This window comes from Lissotriton helveticus, chromosome 7, assembly GCF_964261635.1.
Source record: "Lissotriton helveticus chromosome 7, aLisHel1.1, whole genome shotgun sequence".
NCBI lineage: Eukaryota > Metazoa > Chordata > Amphibia > Caudata > Salamandridae > Lissotriton > Lissotriton helveticus.
Genome location: NC_136068.1, coordinates 1,599,093,256 through 1,599,111,540, shown reverse-complemented (window position 1 = coordinate 1,599,111,540; position 18,285 = coordinate 1,599,093,256). Strand labels below are relative to the sequence as shown.

Below are 18,285 nucleotides of genomic sequence, written 5' to 3'. Positions count from 1 at the left end.
CTAGGCCGCTGCGCAGCAGCTGGAGTATGGGACACCGTGCTGGTTACATGCAGACACGGGCGTGTACATGCGTGTGCACACGTGTAGGGGCTGCGCAGGGGAGATTCCTAGCGGGCGCAGTCCAGGAGCAGCTACTGAGTGAATGGTGTGGCAGGACTTATGCAGAATCGGGTGGTGACATGGAATAGGCTTTATACCCTGGGAAGGAACATGCCAGGGAAAGTCAGTGTGTTTTACTGTGTGTTCACTTCATTATTCCCCTATGAGGATGTGGGGCCCATGGCTAAAACGACTTCCACAAGGCCTACAGATTCCAGACACGCACTAAAGTCCATTGTAGCGGATGTGAAAATGAATATTCTGCCGAGTCCAAAGTCATATTTGTACTGCTTTTGGGTCGTCCAGAAATGTCATATTTCTCGGAGTCCCTGGCTGGGGTCTGGCCCTAGCAGGTTAGATTAATGACCTTTCTTCCCAGAGCGAAGATCTTCCCTCCAAGGAGAAAAGATAGGTGGAGCTACAAGCAATCCATCAACTGCTGTCGCTGAGTGCCAGGCACCAAGCTGAACCACGTGAAGGCAGTGGGTTTCAGAGGCCATGTGGCCAGAGACACTGGGCAAAGCCATTTTGCACAAACCCAGAGGCTGGACAAGAAGGAGGGAGCAGGGACAGGGAAGTGATGTGTCGCTGTTTGATAGGACACACAGAGACTTCCTGCCAGCCCCCTACTCAACTTTTAAAAAGCACTTGCACAGGAAGAGAAGCTCTCTCTGGGGTGTGGTCTGCGGAGGCGAAAGGTGCTGGAGTCTGGGCAGTTGGAAGGAGGTACCCCCTGACTGCCCCCCAGGGCCCTAACAGCGTCAGAATAAGATCCCAGGACCGGTGCTCAGAAGCAGTGGCCTCTGCGCAAGGAGAAGAGAGGCCCAGGAGGAGAGCCAGGCGAAAGGCTGGTGCAGGGAGCCAGAGAAGACCGCTCCCTGCAGAATGCACCCTCTTGGAGACCTGGAAAGCAAAGGAGAGTGCTCCCAGTGGCTGGGGGACGCCACCAGGAGCGAGAAGACGCGAAAATGGGGCAGATTGGACCCCCAGGTTCTGAGATATGGCCTTCGGAAGGTAGGTGACCTTTGACCCCTAAGAAGACAGACGACAAAGCGCGTGGGGCTCCGTTGCCGAAATGCCCCTGGGGTGGGTCAGGTCCTGGGGGCTGCCCCCCCCCCAAAGAAGTAAAGCCGGGGTGCGCCGTCGCGCACCCCGTGAAGCTGCCCGCGTGGTGCCAGGAGCCCACCCTGGCCCCCGCTGAAACCTGCACCGGGGAGCGCCGTTGCGCTCCCCATGAAGCAGTGCGGGAGGAGGGACCCGTGTGAGGAGGCGGGGGCACGAGGCGCCGTTGCGCCCCCGCGAAGACGGGAGGCGGGGCCTGTCCCCATCCCCCGAAGTGCCAGGATGGTGGGGGCGGGAAGGGTGGGGGGAGTGCCGTCGCGCCCTCCCGAAGATGTCCGGTGGCCCGGGGCCCCACCCCGGGCCCCGGCGAAGAGGAGGCGGCCGGGGGAGTGCCGCCACACTCCCGCGAGGACTGCGAGAGTCCTGGCGTCTGCCCGCCAGAGCAGGCAGACCAGAATGGATCGGCCGGCTCCCGCGTCAGCACGGAAGAGTGCTGGCCGATCAGGGAGCCGGTGGGGGCAGCTGGGGGGCTCCCCAAGCTGCCCTCCAACAGAGGAGGACAGCGGGGGTCCCGGGTGAGACCGGAGCCCGCAAGGGAAGACCTTTGGTGGTGCGAGGGGCCCGGGTGGGACCGGGCCCCAGAAAAGAGGAGGAGCGGCCGGGGGTGGGCTCCCCGAGCCGTCTGTGCTTACCTGGGGATCCGGGTGGGACCGGGCCCCCCACCAAGGCCCCAGAAAGCGGCGAAGCTCCAGCGTGGCTCTCCCCGGCACAGTGGGAGAGCCGCTCATCTGTTATTCAGCAGCAGGAGCTTGAAGCCCCCATAATGCCTTGCAAGGCATGGGGAATGGATCGTTTTTGGCGTTTTGGTGGTCACCCTTGAGTGTGAATAGGTGTTAGGGGGAGCTGCTGGAGAAGTGCAGTCTCGGCCCCAGCACAAAGCATAAGTTTTTTGAGGCTTTAAAAAGAATAACCCCTCAACGCTCTTGCGAAGATTGCATCACCTCCTAGGCTGGAACTTTTGTTCTACAGCTGGGGGTTCATTGAGAAGTGCATCAAAGATTGAAGGGCTGAGTAGGAGATGTCTCTAAAAGGGCATCCCCTGGTGGTGAAATGGTGTAATGACATTGAAATGCATTTACTAATAGTTATTTGTTTTGGAGGGACTGAATTTCTCAGTTTGTAAGGTGAGGTCATAAGCAAAGTGGATTTAAGTGGCTAGACACTCCTGCTAGTGTGTCTGACTGTATTTACTTAATCCTGTGATCATCTGTGATGCCTTTAGGGGCTGTAATTGCAATGCATCGCTAATGAAATCCAAATGTTATGAGTATGGTCATTCTAAAGTGTGCGTAAACATGTATTCTTGCTGCTGCATTTAGGTGAAGAACCCAGACTGTTAGCACTTAAGATGTAGAGGTGCATACTGTATGGTCAGTAGGAGATGCTCAGTCAGGGTCATGTGTCAACAAGGCAGGGTTACCTATCTTAAATGCTGGTTGAAGTACTGGGGTGAGTCGCCACTGGGATGGTGCCTACGCAGGGCCCTTGCTCCAGGTTAAGATCCACTAACTGCATTGGGGGCAAGATGATGTGCATACATGGGAGTGGTGGTACTAAACCCCTCCCGGGTGGAGATGTTATGCAATGTCACAAAGTAATTCCAACAGCTTATGTATATTTGTAAATTGGTGCATAGTATTGAGTAGTGTTTGTGTTTAATAAATGTACTCGCACTTTTATAAAGCAAAGTACAGACTGGACAATCAATTATTGAGTGTTATTTCTGCGCACTTGCAAATGGCGATTACTCGCCCACACCACCTCCCTTGAGTAAGCCTCAGACTGCTCTGCAACGCTACCCTCGGAGAGTCAGGCGCTACAAATGGGTGTTTGGTTCCCAGTGAAGGACAAATGTAGTCATGTTATTTGTGCAGGTCTCACAGATGCTGCCTCGTTTTCCAACAGATATATTTAATAATACAACTGGCAACCCCTGCCTTAGAAATGGCAAGACATTTATGAGGCTGTGAGAAGACAACAAAATGCAGCTGTATCTTAAGAAAGTATTGGTGCTATCTAAATAATACAGGAGAGCACGCTTGACATCAAGTGGTAAATGCTCTATCAGCTACAGAGTTAGGTCGCGAAAGAAGAATGGGAGCACGACTGTTTGGTTAAGGTGGAATGGGGAAAGCACCTTAAGTAAGTATTCAAGATTAGTTCCAAGAACCACAGTCATTGTGGACCTGGATAAATGGTTCCCGCAATATGAGTGTCTGTAGTTAACTAATACGTCCAAGGGATGTTATGTCTACAAGGAAGGCATCCTTAGAGGAAAAGAACTGCATAGGGCAAGAATGCAGTGGCTCAAATGGGGGGCCCATAGGTTTTGTGAGGACAATATTGAGAATCTAGACAGGGGCAGGAAGAACCCTCTGTGAGATGACACGTTTTAGGCCTTACATGAAAGCTTTAATAACAATCCATTTGAGGAGTGAGGAGTGTTCCCTGTTCTGCATGTATTCAGCAATAGCAGCTAGGTGAAGCCGAATTGATGTGTAGGCTAACCATGATGTAGAAGGTAGCAGATGTCTTATACCGTAGGTATAAGAGGGTTTATGTGGTTTGGAGTACAATAGTGTCCAAACCTCTACCACTTAGCAGCTAAGCAGGTGTGTGTAATGAGTCTATGGGCTTCCCTGAGTATGTCCATGCACCCTTGAGGTAGGGCAAGGTCACTGAACTCTAGGAGCTCAGGACCCACATTCACAGCTTGGGCTTCATAGGGTCTGACTGTCTGACATTTGTGTGTGAGACTGATGGTGAGCTTCTCCTAAGGGGTGATGGTCATCTCTAGAAGGTTTGAAAACCATGATTGTCTGACCCACATTTGAGCCACCAGGATGGAGGTGCGGGATGAGTGTCTCAGCTTCCAAAGCATGTACAGTAGAAGTGGGAGAAGAGGAAAAGAGTATGCTAAGATTCTTGATTGAACCATCCACAGAGCACTGCCAAAGTTGTGTGTGTGCACCACAACCATCTTGCCCCACATTTCTTGGACAGTGTTTTGTCTAGATGAATGAGTGGTTGTTATGGAGACCCAGTTAATGAGGTGGCCACAGACCCTGGACTGTCAGGTCGCTGAGATGCACTCCTCAGCTGGCTAAAGAGGAGTCTGTGGTGATGGTCAACTGCTGAACTGGGTCTGCAAAAGGCCTTGCCCGCAACTAACTGTTGCTATTCCATGACTGCAGAACGTGATGGGCGCTGGTCCCATCAACACTAGATCTAAGGGACCCTCAGCTTGTGACCATTTATCCCGAAAGCACTTCTGAAGAGGGTGCATATGGAGTTAGTTGTGCATGAGGCCCTATGATAACGCACAAGGCCATCATTCTGAGGAGGTGCACAAGGCCATCATTCCGAAGAGGCGCATAACCGTGCAAACTGTGAGTAGACAAAGTGGCTGAAAAAGAGGAAGAAGCTGTGAGAATGCCTCTACTCTGAGTAATGGGGTAAACTTGGCTCAGAGCTGCATTTAGGAATGCCCATAGAAATGGCTCAATTTGGAGTGGCTCCAAGTGTGACTTGATGGTGTTCACTGTAACTCCCCCAGGCTGAGTGGGAGGGTAATTGCAGGCTGAGTGGGAAGGTAATTGCAGCCTGAGTGTGAGGTAGGCAGTCATGTCTGCTTGTGCTCTTGATCAGCCAGTCATCTAGGTAGGAGAAGACACAAGTTCCTCCCTCCACAGGTGGGTGGCTACAACTGCTAGACTGCTGATGAAAATCCTTTGGGTCATGGTGACTCTGAAGGATAGGACATTGAATTGAAAATGTAAACTTTTACCATCAAGTGCACGTAGAGCAGATGAGCCAGAAGAATTGGGATGTGAAAGTAGGCGTTCTTCAGGTCTTGCGTTGCAACTAAGTTGCCTTACCGCATTAGGGGGGTAACATACTGTAGGGTGATAACGTGCAAATGTTCGACAGGATGCATCTGTTGAGAGACCGGAGATAAGTCATTGGCTAAGGTAGCCCTCGTTCTTCGGAATGAGGAAGTATAAGGAGTAGACATCTTTGCCCTTAAACTGAAGGGGCACTCGCTCGATGGTTCCCTTAAATAGGAGCGCCTAAACCTCCATGTGTAGTAATGTGAACTTTCTAGGCTGAGGGTGTGGGTTGGAATGTTTGGTGGGGTTGAAACGAGGTCCAGACAGCAGCCAAGCTCAGTGATGATAGGACCCAACGATCTGTGGTGATCTCCTCCCAACGGGAAAGAACCCTCTGATGTTTCACCCTAACAGGTGTGGTGTGATGAGGGGGGGGCAGGGGGGGAGATACAAGGTAAGTTCGTTTTTAGAGGTAGTGGCTCCCTTACTGTCAGTGCATCTGTCGCAGACTTTGGAGCTGTTCCGTTTAAAGGAGCCCAGTGTGCAACTCCGGTCATCCTGTTGGTGACAACCCTGGTGCTGACGCTGGTAGGAGTTGGATGGCTCTGGAGAAGTGGCTTTGGACCCAGATCTTGGCTGCTTGCTTCTGAAAGGAGCCCCTGTCGAAAGGAACTTGAAGGGCACCCATAGGCTTAGCAGTGTTGGTGGCCTTGGTTTATTTGTTCAGTGTATTATCAACCTGCAGTCTGAACAGGTGATCTCCCTCAAAGAGCAGGTTGATAAGATGTTGCTACACCTCCAACTTGAAGCTGGATATACAAAGCCAGAAGTGTCGCAAAACTGAGGCGTTTACTCATCAGGCTGCCGTATTGGCTGAATCCAAGGAACATCTGATGGTAGTGTTGGAAATGGCGTTCCCCTCTTCCACTATTTCCTCCACCCTCTTGCGATATTAGTCATGGAGATGTTGGAGGAGGCCCTCCATCTCTTCCCACTGAGCCTTCTTATAACAGGCAAGGAGGCCAACTGAGTTGGCTATGTGCTAGTGTGGCAGCACCTACCACTACTCCCTTGCCTGCAGCATCAATACACTTGCTATCTTTGTCAGAAGGAGGGGAGTCAGCCATGACCTGGGTTACTGCTCTTTTCCGGGCAGTGGAAACGATCAGGGAGCCTGGTGGGACGTGACCTCTGTTGTAAAGTTGGTCTTAAGGTGTCAGCTTGAACTTTTTTTCAGTCCTAGTTACCACCTGGGATTTCACTGACTCCTTGAAGAACTCAAGAGTAGATTTTATCATCCCTTAAGCATATAGTAGGAAGCCTGCTCTTTATATACTATACCTAAATGAAGAATAGTGTGCAGAGTCCAGTGGATCCCCAGATTTGTTGTACACAAAGTGTATGAGAGATGAGAGACAAACTCAATGAATAAATCCAAGACCAATTTATAAAAATAATACTTGGTTATATTTATTTCGTAGAACCACAGAATTTAGTAATTGGTAAATACATTTGTCAACAGAAATACTTTTCAGTTTCAAAAATGGACAGTGCAATTTTCAGACTTTCCAATGCTAACCCATGGAAGGAAGAAAACATTCAGCATACGTAGGGATAACATTGACTTACAAGACCAGTCTTCGGAAGTTAAGTATTGCGCAAGGTTCAGTTCAGCGCCAGCAGGTCACCACCAGCGGAACAGGGGCAGCCAGGTGCATGTTCGAGGTCGGATGGGGCAATCAATCAGAGGCTGCTTACAGGTGAGTAGCAGGGAGAGGGGGGCCGCCTCTCCAGGGGTTGAAGAAGCACCAAACGGGGCCCAAGGCAGCACCAATACTACACCACCAGTGGCATAGGGGTGGCCGGGTGCAGGGTGCCAACACAGCATCGGGTGCCCAATGCAAAGCAATGGAGAAAGCCAAAATCGGAAAAAGTCTGTAGGCTCAGGCCAGTCGAAGGGAACCAACACCTGCAGAAGTAAGTTGCAATGCTCTGGACGTAGAGACACCGTTGGTATTCTTCACCAAGGCCCAGGGCGGATGGGTGCAGGGGTGTCTTTAGGCATCGGAAGCAGCTTACCAGAGCAAATTGCGGTTGGAGGGGGTGGGTCGCCATGCAAAGGCTGCAGGTGACCTTGAGGAGTTCAGGAGAGGTCGCTCACAGGGGTGCCGGGCTCTGGAGCACTGAGAAACCGTACTGAGACCTGGGCCACTTGGACACGGTCCGGAGGCATCGGGTGCTGAGGTGGAACCGGGGCATACTTGGCAGTTTTTCAGTTCACAGAGTCCTTACTTTAAAGATGGTTGCTTGGTGAACAGGTCTGTGGTTCTTGGGAGTCTTGATCTTTATTGAAGGCAGTCAGTTGCTTCAGGGTTTTGAGGTTGCTAGACTGCAGGATGGGTCGTCTTTTGACGTTGATCGTTGAGGGCTGCAGACGGGCTGGGGCCAAGTCAGTCGGTTTCTGCAGCCTTTTCTGCTGGTGCAACACTGTAGTGTCCGGCTCTTCTTAGGTCGTCAGGAACTATAGCTCAGGACTAAAGGGCGGGATGGGGGGGCACCTTAATACTACCTTTAGGGTCATTTAAAGGGAGTGCCAGGTAGTCGACAATGGGCTACTTGCCTTAGGGGTGACAACACCCCCCCAATGCTCACCCCACGTGGGAGGTGGGCATATCACTTATACTGATTGGAGGAGTTCCACCATCTTCAAGGTGGTGGGCACTGAAAAGATTACTTCACCTCGCCTCCAGCACCTGAGGGGAGGAGTTGGCAGAGAGGGGCACACCTTCTATTCATTCTATGTTTTCCCGCCTGTCCTTCTGCCAGAAAGGGGATGAGGACAGGAAGGGGACCTGCTCCCTCTAACCGGCGAGGCAGGGGTCTCAAAGGTGGCAAGGCATTTGAAGCTCCCCACACAAGGATGGCTCTTTATGACCAGGTTGAGGTGTGAACAACAAAGTTGCCTCTGAGTGAGCAGGCACTCTCCCCATGAGGCCACAACACTGTCTGATGGTAACAGGCTGGCCCAGGGCAGTCGTGACCACACTAAGGATTGGTAGGTTTGAGGGGACCCCTCTAAGGGGTCCTCTGGGTGCGCTTTTAATACATCTGGCTCTGGAATCAATTTATTATGCAGAGATGTTTGTTACCAAACATCTCATATTTCATTAAAGCCATCAAGAAGCTGGGGAACTCGTAATGACGTGTGTCCAGCCCATGTACTTACTATGGCTTCCCTAGTCATTTACAATATCCAAAAATCGTCAAGGATATTGTAGGAGCAGATATGCCCTCACAGGAGATATAATGCACCCTGTCTTAGGCCTAAGGCCTGCTAGAGAGGCTTCTTACCTATATCTCATGGAGAGTCTATGGGCATGGCAGACAGGGATGCGTGTTATGTTGGCTCTTCAGTTTTACCTGCACCAAGACACGCAGGCTGCAGTGGCAGTGTGCCTTGAGAGGGGTCCAAGGTGGTTCAATTTGGGCTGCAGTCCTGAGGGACCACCTGTAGCCACCAGGCCCTAAGTCCCAGGGGTACCTTTTACTAGGGACTTACATGTGTGCTAAAAGGATGCCAATTGTCGTATGGGTTTAGGGAAAGAGCAGTGAGAACCTGATTAGCAGGGACTCAATACTCCACAGTCAATGTTGCATCAAAAGCCAGGCAAAAAGTGGGGGAGGTGGTATTGCAACAGAAACCCACTTCCCTGCACATAGGTAGACATTGGAGAGAACTCTGTTTTAAAAAGCATCTTGACCAAAAGGTTGTCATCCTCTGGGGTGGCATGCACTTGCACCTTATCATAAGCAGTCGTATATTGGATAATACCGTACTATGCCATGTTTTATTCTGGCAGGGAAGCCTTAACGGGGAGGTGGTAAATATCTGGGTCTCCCCTGAAGATCCACATCATAATCAAGGATCATTGCTGGGATGCATGTGACCTGGGGCGTCAAAGTAATCTCCTAGAGAGCAGGGTCTAGGGTCGCCTGTGTCAGATGTTGACTCTAGTGACTCCTGGGGGCAAGTCATAGGATGTGAGGGGGAGGTGGTGGAAGAAGTAGAGGCAAAGGGGGAGGTGGATGATGGCAGATGGAATTGCAGGAGGAACAGGGTAACGGCCGTGTCCATTTACCTTGTGGTGAGCAGTGGAGGCGGTGAAGTGTCCGTAGGTGGAACATCTTTGAAAAGAATCCTGCGCTACTTAGGCAGTCTTTTCCAAGGTGAAGATCTTGCCTGTGCACAGATGATAAGCATCTGCATTTCATCTAGCTACTGTTGTGGTTTCTTGTGAATAGGCCTTTTCTAGGAGTCGATTTCTGACGGCCTAGGTGCCGGTGCTCTATAAATACTTATGAATAATAATAAGAGTGGGTCCATCTCGCTGAAGCTGCCCAGCTTCACAGCAAAAGGATCTTCCTGTTTCTGAAGGCCAAGCAGTTTGAAGTTTCGTGAACTGGACCCTTTTGAGAGGGAAAATATACCATTCCACAGAGCAGGGAGGTAGGAGGGTGGTGAGAAATGTGTGGTTAGATAAAGTATCCACCAGAAAGAGAGTTACCAAAAGGTAAATAACTTGATCTTCTGATGGATACTTCTAAATGCAGATAGCTCGTCTTGTGGATAGATACCAAAATAGTACCTCCCAAGGTGGTGGGACTGTGAAATGGCTCAGATCAAAAAGTCCTGTAGAACCAAACAGGCAAAATGCCCATCCCGGCAGTCCTGAATGTCATATCTTCTAGAGGCTGTGTCTTGGCCAACGCATAGCAGATCTTAATACAGAGAGTTATCCATCTTGAGATGGTCTGCTTCTGTACCACCTTGCCTTTCTTTGGTTCTGGGAATCTCACAAGAAGCTAATCGTCCACCCGATGATATCTGGTACAATCAACGTAGTACTAGAGTGCTCTTTTAGGATCATCTCCATGCAGTCTCTTCTGCCCTTTCGAAGAGTGAAGTGATGCAAAGAATGTCCGAAGCGCTATAGCTTGTCTGACATGAAAAGGTATTACTACCTTTGTCACAAATGCATGTGTTCTCAACACCAGTTTGTTTGGAAAATAGATTGTATGAGGAAGCTGGACCAAGAGGGCCTGAACCTCACACATGCAAACTAGCTGACATAATTGAGACCTGAAATACAGTTTTCACAGAGCAGATGTGTAAAGCACACCTATGCATTGGCTCAATAGGGGTACACAATAGGAGTGTAAGAAACAAATGTAAGCCTCACGGTGGCATTATTAAAGGTTTGGGAAGACATATATTGAAAACCTTTTAGAAATCTAATCAAAAGAGGTGATGTGAATAAGGACTCTAGTCCAAGAAAACATAAAAAGGATTACAAGCCCAACAAGTAACCTTTAACAGAGCCCATTTCAGTCCTTGCTGGGCAAACGATAAAACAAACAAGAATGCAGTGGGGCCATCTAACAGTTGCCACACAAAGCCACAAACTTGTGGAGGGGCCCCTGCCTACATTGAGGACTGCGGAAGGAGTATAAAAGGAAATCAATTGCCACTGCTCAACCTCCGTACATAGAGGTGCAGATTGCACAGACCTGGGTGCAAGACCCTGCCCCACTTCTACGACAGAAGGTCCTCCAAAGCAGCAGCCTCATCGGCGGACAGATGCTCATGCTTAGAAGTTCCAGGCATCATAATCTGGCCCAATCCAGAACCAGTAAGATGATTGTGGCCTAGTAATTCCTAATCTTCTTCAGCACTCGGACAGGACAGGACGTGGCGAGAAGGCATATAGAAGTCCCATGCTCCACTCTAGCCGGAATAAGTCTCAGACAGAGAGCCTGTTGGCCAAATGTGAAGTGCAAAAGTGTAAATTTTAAACTGCATCACCTACGGGTGTAACTGCCGCTCGTCATCCAGCAAGTGTAGCCAACTTAGTTTGTCCATCCTGGCATTCAAATATCTCTTCAAGTACTGGATGCTACAACCCTATGGTTGATACCACTATTTATGTTTTTAACAAAAAAGATGCAATTTGGAGCCCAGCCACAACATAGTGTAACCGTATACAGCAAGTGAAACAGTATGTTCTTGCTATAAAATTAATACTGGTTGTCTAATACTCATGGAGCTGGTATATAAAAGATACAATGTTCTACAGGTACTCATCGAGCAACAGATTTTGCAAACCCATATTGATGAAGCTCCAACCAGCCCTACCAATACTGATCGCCTCGTCAAAACTAGCTTCATCTCTTGAATACTGGTCAAATTAACTTTTCCTGGAGCATGGTATTAATAAGGACAACCTGTCCTCCACCCCCAAGATGATCAACAGTCAATTAGAACTCTGATGTAGGGGAACCACCCTAAACAGTCCCTTAGCAACTCCCTCTTATCATCACCTGTCAATCAGGAGTTTCTGTAGGCTGGTGTTGATGAGATTGGCCACCAGAGGGCAATTGTCCCTCCTGACGGTCTCAATGCCCTTGCAGTCCATCTTGTCATGGGTATCGGAGCTGGAGGAGAAGTACAAGCCAGCGTAACGCTTCTTGTTGATGAGCAGGTAAGGAAAGTACACCTATAGGCAAGAATCACAAGACAATGGGGATTGATGACCAGCATCTTGCCACCTTCATCCAGTCAAGACAACTGCTCGAAGAGAAATAAGGAAGAGAAGTCATCACACAGCAGCAGATGAAGTACAAACCTTTTCAAACTCTAGCTTGATAGGCGGGATGAAGTGACTGGACACCCACTCAGCTGCCTCACGTCCTATCTTCATAGCCTCCTGCACGGTCTGCACGCCCATTTTACACATCACAGAGTCTGTGTCTCCATAAATTACCTGCTCAGAAAAAGGAGTAGAGAGTAAATGCTGCTCTCTCTCACAAGTAAATTATATGACGGCAACAACTGAGATCCTGAACACCCTCTTTGCTGCTGCTATAAAGCTATAGCTGGGAAAATCTCACACAGGCTGCTATGGGTTGACACACAATGACACGCAACCCAATATGAATAAAGGAATGCAAAGGAAGACCGAACAGGAGCACAAACAGGTAACTAATAGTTCAAGGCATACCAATATTCTCTTACCAGACAATTTTGATAGGCATGAAAATTTGCCCTTGAACGGAGAAAGATGTATCGAATCCCAAGATGAGACGCATGCATCATGTTGTACCTGTGGCCATTTTGCCTATTTACTTTAGCATTTCGACAAAGCCAATGGGCATCATACATCAGAAAAGTAATAATTAAAAAAGATGAAAACACACTGAAGCAAAACAGTTGAAGTTAGCACCCCAGTACTACTACAGAAATAAAAAGAAATCACAGGGTGTGGCGGGAAGCACCAGGGAGCACCAGATAAGCAGAGGGTAGGGGTTTGTGATAAAGGTAACAGGATGAGTTCAATGTTGCAGAAGCCCTCAGTCAATTCAATTAAAAACGTTTTGTTTTTTAAATAGTTTGTGTGAAACTACTTTTTTGTGAGTTTATATCGGCAAGATATTGGCCAATGCCAACGCTAACAGATGAAAAGAAAAACCAAAGGTGGTGATTGACGGAGCGTTGACAATACAAACACTCACCCCCAGTCAACTGATCTGGGTTTAATCCATCACCGTTCTTTAGCTCACTCCGCCACCCCAGTTCAGACATGGCCATATGCAAATCAGTCTGACTCTGTGCCTCATGGGAACAGTCCAGCCCGAACTGCCAAGCCATGTCTTCCCTGGACCGGAATCAAGCTTCCCAGGACCGGTATCTGGCATTACAGCCGTCTTCAGCCGGGCTTGCTTGACTCCAGTGGCAAAGTGAGCAAGGGACTCACGTCTGAGCATACCCTGCCAACTTAGAGCGAATAAAGAAAAACCAAAGGTGGTGATGGACGGAGCGTTGACAATACAAACACTCACCCCCAGTCAACTGATCTGGGTTTAATCCATCACCGTTCTTTAGCTCACTCCGCCACCCCAGTTCAGACATGGCCATATGCAAATCAGTCTGACTCTGTGCCTCATGGGAACAGTCCAGCCCGAACTGCCAAGCCATGTCTTCCCTGGACCGGAATCAAGCTTCCCAGGACCGGTTTCTGGCATTACAGCCTTCTTCAGCCGGGCTTGCTTGACTGGGGGTGAGTGTTTGTATTGTCAATGCTCTGTCCATCACCACCTTTGGTTTTTCTTTGTTCGCCCTAAGTTGGCAGGGTATGCTCAGACGTGAGTCCTTTGCTCACTTTGCCACTGGAGTCAAGCAAGCCCGGCTGAAGACGGCTGTAATGCCAGAAACCGGTCCTGGGAAGCTTGATTCCGGTCCAGGGAAGACATGGCTTGGCAGTTCGGGCTAGACTGTTCCCATGAGGCACAGGGTCAGACTGATTTGCATATGGCCATGTCTGAACTGGGGTGGCGGAGTGAGCTAAAGAACGGTGATGGATTAAACCCAGATCAGTTGACTGAGGGTTAGTGTTTGTATTGTCAACGCTCCGTCCATCACCACCTTTGGTTTTTCTTTGTTCGCCCTAAGTTGGCAGGGTATGCTCAGACGTGAGTCCCTTGCTCACTTTGCCACTGGAGTCAAGCAAGCCCGGCTGAAGACGGCTGTAACGCCAGAAACCGGTCCTGGGAAGCTTGATTCCGGTCCAGGGAAGACATGGCTTGGCAGTTCGGGCTGGACTGTTCCCATGAGGCACAGGGTCAGACTGATTTGCATATGGCCATGTCTGAACTGGGGTGGCGGAGTGCGCTAAAGAACGGTGATGGTTCTTTCAACGCTAACAGATAACCAATTAAGCCAATGTCTAAAGACAGCTGAATACCAGTAGACAATAACAAAGTGGTTGTCCAAAAGGCCTGTTCTTTATGTTTGTTGGTATCCATCTATGTGTTGTGTGTACATTGTGTCATGATAATAGCCCTCGCTAAACGGCAAAAGCAGTCTTTAGGCAAGACCCAAACATAGAGTTCCTTCAGTGCAGCAAACCAGGATGTCTTGCTGGAGTGTGTCCAGAATTAAAGATCACTGCACACATCTCTGATCACCGTCTACTGTGGGGCACCTACACCTGAAAAACTGATGCAACAAGTGTATCTTCTCCCACTTATGCGATGACTTACCTTGGCATCTGCTGCATACCCATTGGCCAGCGTGTACTTTGACTCCACAAGCTGCTTGGTCTTTTCAATCATCTGGCGGCCAAAACCAGTAACACTCTAAGTGAAGGGACAACATGAACAGACATCAGTGCAGGGTACAGAAGGAACTCCATATAGAGTTCAAACAAAATCCATATAAATCATTGAATGAGCTTGATGCACTACATGGCATGAGGCCAATACACCACAGAAAGGGACCAATACATGGCACTGACTATATAAGAAAAGGTACATACTTTTTGTAACACTCCTTTTGAAGGATACTCCCAACTGCAGATTCCTCAACTTTAGAATATTTCCCAGGCGCCAGACTCCTGCACGTTGGTATGGCTCCAGGCTGACCTCGTCCCGCCCCGAAAGTAACAGAGAGGAGTCTCAAATAGGTTGCACCACTGATTGCCAATGTCAATTCTTGACTGACTCTTTTGGGCCCTCAGAACACAAAACAATTGAAGGCACCAGTGAGTCGCTCTCTAATTTAGGCCCCTTTTAGATGTTTAAAAGAAGCCACTCCACAGACCATGGTAGGGGAAAGTGGAGGTTGGGGGCGGGGGAGGGGCAAGAGAATCTACGGTTAGATTGTATGCACTAGGAAGATTGTTCCAGAATCCAAGTAACTTGTCCTTCAGATAGATACTTCTAACCGCCGATTCCTCACCTTTAAAATAAAAGCCAAAGCAGTAGAGTGGATACAGGCCAAAATAAATCTTTGCCGGACCGAACGGACAAAGTGCCCTTGCTTGGCTGTCAAGGCAGTAGTACTTGTGAATGTGTGCACCGACACCCATGACGTGGCCTGACAGATGTCAAGGACAGGCACTATGTATGCAAAGGCAGTGGTAGCGGCCTTGGTTCTATTACAATGACCCTCAGGCCTTCAGGAGACGGTTTCTTGGCCAATGCATAACACACCTTAATGCTGAGGATTTTTCACCTCGGCTGGGCCAAAGATAATACAAACAACAAGACATCCAGCTGTTTGGCTTGCAAGGGGTCTGTGTTGTGAATTCCACACCAGATCTCAAATTTATCCTGGCGACCTGTGTAAATAGATTTTGCAAAGGGACGCCTGACCCCAAGGATGACATCCACAAACTCAGGAGGTGGAACGAATGAAGTCAACTGCCACCACTCAATCAGCACCCATGGAGGTGTAGATTGCACAGCTTCCCCTGCCCTGCTGCTGCGACAGAAAATGATTCTGAAGCGGTAGCCTGATCAGGGGACTGATGTTTATGCCCAAAAGGCACGGGTGCCACACTCTCCTGGCCCAATCTGCAACCACTAGGATGACTTGGGCCCGGTGGTTCTGATCATCTTCAGAACTCAGGGCAGGAGTGGCAGGGTTACAAAGGCATACAGGAGTCCCGTGCTCCACTGCAGCCTGAGTGAGTCTCCTAAAAAGAGTGTTCTTAGGAAATGGAAGGCTCGGTGATTTTGAAACAACAGTCTCTAAACGATCCTGCATAGGCTCTTCCCACTGTCATAAGGTGTCCTGTGTCACCTTGCATCACCAGGTGTTTCACGGCTCCAGCCAGCTCCAACCAAACCCATGTCACAGGACCACGAGGCCTCACTCCACATTGCTTGTTGCAATACTACATGGCAATGGGGTCATCCATGAGGATCTGACCCAGACTGCCCTGGACGGCAGGAAGGCTTTCAATGCCAGGCAGATGGCCTGCAGCTCCAACAGATTTAGGAGGAGCCAGGTTTCTGCAGGAAATCGAAGTCCTCTGAACTACACCTTTCCAGCTGACCTCCCCAGTTAGGCAGGTATGCATCCGTCACCATCAGTTCTGGGTGCGGAAGGGGTCTGCAGCTGGTCCGGTTGCGGTCAAGCAGCCACTATTGCAGATCTTGTACACTCTCCTCTGAAACCTGGATGAATTCCGACAGGTTTCCTTGGTGCTGGGCCCACCAATCCTTCGTATCCCACTACAGAGCCTGCATATGCCAGCTGGCAAAGTAGACAAGCAGGATGCATGATGCCAGCAGCCAAGAAGTCTCAGAGCTGCTCTCAACGAGATCTAGGATCAAGACTTAAACATCAGGATCATAGTTCGAACATCTTGGACTTGTTGCGTGGGAGGCAAGTCCCGGAACTGCACAATGTCCTGAAAAGCTCCTATACACGGAAGGCTCTACGAAGGAGTCTGATATGACTTTGGCTCATTGATCAAAAACCACAAATATGCTAAAGGTTTCTCAAACATTTGGAGGTGGTCTATGGCTGATTGTGGCGAGCATGTCTTCAACAACCTATCATTGAGATAATGGAAGTCTGGTATTCCCCAACCTACGAAGATGGGCATCTAACACTACTATCACTTTTGTTAACACCTGAGAGGCAATGGTGAGGCCAAACGGGAGTAGGGCAAATAGAAATGTCCTCCTGGCCCACCTTGCCCAGCAGTAACGTCTCTGGAACTGCAGGATGGGAACATAAAAGCACCTATTCTGCTGGTCAAAGACAACCATTCAGCTACCTGGATCTAGAAAAGGTAGAGCTTGGCCAGTGTGAGCATTTTGAACGTGTTCTTTCAAAGGAAGTCATTCAGGGGGCAAAGGGCTAAAATAGGACGAAGGCATCCATCATATTTTAGCACAAGGCAAGTGTGAGGGCGGGCACACTTACAAGGCTGGCTCAGTTTTGATTGCCCCTTTTTAAGACCTGCACCTCTTGCAGCAACATGGACAGGACCCTCTGAAAGCAGCTCCAATGAGAGTGGTCGTTGTGGTGGGACAGGGAGCAACAGGAAGGAATAACCCTGCTGGACAATCTGGAAAAAACATCTGTCAGATTGGATGGAGTGCCACCCTGGGAGAAAATACATGGTCCTGCTTTCCACAGGGTGGTTGTGTGCTGCTAAGGGAAACCTAAAGTAGTTTGGAGGCTGATGCTAAAGGAGCAGAAGCCAAGAGTACAGCACTGTCGCTGCTGATCTGTGCGATGTCTGCATGTTCCTAGTCCCTAACCAAGAAAGGACTTGAGTGGCTGATGTAGGGGTGACAGGACATGCCCACTTGAGTAACACCAAAAGGAACAAAACTGATGGAGAAACTGACAACCAGGAATGTGCCATTGCTCTGCTTTCCTTAAAGCATTTGAGAACAGTCAGACTTCTTGCCAAATAGGAGGGACTCATCATAAGGCATGTCCATAAGGATGGCCTGTGCATTTCCAGAAAAGCCAGTGGACTGCATTCATGCATGTCGGCAGAGCACCACCCTAGTGCTCACCACTGGGCCCAAGCAATCAGCTGTATAAAGGTCAGCAATAATGACATACTTGCCTTCATTCTGGCCGTTTTGAGTGGTGTGGGGCAAAGAGTCAAGAAACCTCTCTGGGACCGCCAGCAAGATCAGGCTGGCCATATCCCAGAGGTCATGAATATAAAGACGGCATTGACCGAGCTCAATGCCAAGCTGGCCGAAGTGAACATTCGCTTCTCAAATGCCTTACTTCTTTTCGACTTTTCGACTCCCTGTCTGGCGGAGCTGTGGGGAACAAATTCGGATTTACTTTGCTGGTAGGAGCTTAGAACACCAAACTCTCAGGAGTAGGATGCTGTGTAAGAAAATCTGGGTTGCCAAGAGCCAGTCTGTGGCATCTCGCCACTTGCCTGTTCACTAATGGACAAGAGCAAGGCCTAGTCCACGTACCCTTAAGGGTGTCAGTTAGGGATTCATTAAATAGAAATAAATGCTCAGACAAGGCTGGCTGAGACAGCAACACCTCAGTAAGGACATTTGTCTTGCCAGAAGGCAACTGTAAATCTAGAACCTTAGCCACAGGTCTACTCAATATGGCAAATGGAGCACTCTCCTCCATTGGGGGTGCTAGTTGCAAACTCAACCCTGTATCAGAAGAAATTTCAATCCCACTGGCCTCCAGCAAATGAATGCACACTCATCCTTTTATTAAGTGGGTAAATCGTCCCCCATAATCGACAGGTGGTGGCAAACTCTGGTCTGACTTCAAGCCAAAAATATGACGAAGCCAGCGCTCCGTGGCAGAGAAGTGATTTGTCTGAATCAGAACATACAGGAACTGGTTGTACTGGAGTGGATTCAGTCAGGGTCGCGAAGGATTCGG

General features: G+C 49.3%; 1 protein-coding gene across 2 annotated transcripts in view; it reads right to left on the bottom strand.

Moving 5' to 3' along the window:
• POLD1 (DNA polymerase delta 1, catalytic subunit) overlaps window positions 1-18,285 on the bottom strand; it is a 493,173-nt gene that overhangs the window by 290,475 nt on the left and 184,413 nt on the right. For both annotated transcript variants that reach the window (XM_078655207.1, XM_078655208.1), the window contains exons 18-20: window positions 14,148-14,243; window positions 11,735-11,872; window positions 11,430-11,605 (exon numbers count right to left, since the gene is read on the bottom strand). In XM_078655207.1, the coding sequence (XP_078511333.1) occupies window positions 11,430-11,605; window positions 11,735-11,872; window positions 14,148-14,243 (410 nt within the window). The remainder of the gene's footprint in view (window positions 1-11,429; window positions 11,606-11,734; window positions 11,873-14,147; window positions 14,244-18,285) is intronic.